Below are 1,763 nucleotides of genomic sequence, written 5' to 3'. Positions count from 1 at the left end.
AACTATCAAAACAATAAAGAACTGTGTTTTATGTAATTTAGGCTATGTTAAAACTATCAAAACAATAAAGAACTGTGTTTTATGTAATTTAGGCTATGTTAAAACTATCAAAACAATAAAGAACTGTGTTTTAATTTTAACATCGCCTAAATTACACTATCAAAACAATAAAGAAATTTTGTTTTTCATTAACAACTCATTTAATTGCAATTCTAAAAACGTAATATATCTTTTATAATGTGTACATTGTGGTAAATTCTATATTGGTGAAACAGATAATATAAGATTAAGGATAAATTTACATAAATTCAATGTTAGATGTCCCGAAATAAGCCCACTATATGCCAGTAAATATTTTAATGAATGTATTTTGAAAACATTTAAAATTCTAACAGAACCATATCTTCATGTTTTCCCCTTTTTTGGACATATAAGATTATTTTTCGAAAAATACTTTGTACATTTCTGGCCCCACTTGAAATAGAAAGTAGTAATAGGGCAGAAGTAGCTGGTAAAGTCAGTAGGAATTGCAAAATTGTGAAAACTATTAATAAGACTTACAGAAAAGAAAAATGTAAGTAAGAGTGTGAAATTATTGAATAAATAAATTAAATTTCTGTAATAATAGGAGAAAGTATAATTAGAATAAGATTTTAATTTCAAAAGGAAAGTGCATTGACTAATTTTATTTATCTATTTTTGAGCATTTTTAATGTACTTAATGGAATGCATTTGTACATTTGAAAAATATATGTATTTAATTTAGATTACTTATGTTTGAAAAACAGTACTTGTAATGCATTTATTATATATTCTCAGTAAAGTTATATACTGAAGAGTGACCTTTGAAGTCAAAGCCGGTTGAAGAAATGAATAAAGGAAGAAAAAATAAAATAGTCTGATATTCCAGTGTTTTCATACATGTATGTACAGAGTATTTTATGGCGAACTAAAGCACATATCTAATTTATTATATTAAGTCTAACCTTGAGAAGTCATTGTAAAATGTGGATAATAATATTATGATCTACCACTTAAAACAATGTAAACACTACTGTGTTTATATTATAAATGTTAATCAATTATATCAGCTTTTAAACGTTTAAATATGCACCACCACCTTCGTTTTTCTTTGCTCTAAACAATGGAGCTCTGTGTAATGGTTTTCGACTTCTACATTTCTAGTTATCACTTGCTCAAACATTTGAACTCTGAACATACCTTTGTCACTCAGTGCAGGATTGTCCTCATTCAATAGTTCTTTGTCAGAAATGTTCTCTCTGTTTAGTGTGCCCGACTGCTTCATGTCATTCGCTATTTCGCCACTTTGTGGTCGGTATTGATAAGCATGCCCGTGAAGGGTCTGGGGCGAATAGATACCACAGGTTGATGGCGTTTCTCGTGTTAATTCTTCACGGGATCGATCTGTAATAACAATAAAACAAAGATAATTTAGAACAGGTTGATCTCTCCTTCATCACAAAAGTATAAGATTGTAACAATTCCATACACCATGGCCCCAAAGTTCAAAATTTAGATTTAATGAAAATATTATTTTAGATTCCGTGAGGTTAACATGAAGTCGCCAATTAAAACTTATTTTCATAATTTTTATTCAAAAATAAGAACTACGACATAGATTTTCTGTCTAAAAAAAAAAGAATCCAAATATTTCATAATCCCTTTCATTTATTATAGAAAATAATTATTTCAGAAAAAAACCCAATATGGATCATTGGAGTTCCTTCTCTCTCTCTCTCTCT

The 1,763-nt window shown here is 28.5% G+C and overlaps 1 protein-coding gene across 1 annotated transcript in view; it reads right to left on the bottom strand.

Moving 5' to 3' along the window:
- Positions 1-1,763, bottom strand: part of LOC106458863 (ras-responsive element-binding protein 1-like) — a 21,431-nt gene that overhangs the window by 9,877 nt on the left and 9,791 nt on the right. Inside the window, 1 exon segment of the mRNA XM_022385215.1 lies at positions 1,222-1,425. Within this exon segment, the coding sequence (XP_022240923.1) occupies positions 1,222-1,425 (204 nt within the window).

The sequence above is a fragment of the Limulus polyphemus genome, unplaced genomic scaffold (assembly GCF_000517525.1).
Source record: "Limulus polyphemus unplaced genomic scaffold, Limulus_polyphemus-2.1.2 Scaffold525, whole genome shotgun sequence".
Lineage (NCBI taxonomy): Eukaryota > Metazoa > Arthropoda > Merostomata > Xiphosura > Limulidae > Limulus > Limulus polyphemus.
This window is presented reverse-complemented; position numbering and strand designations above follow the sequence as displayed.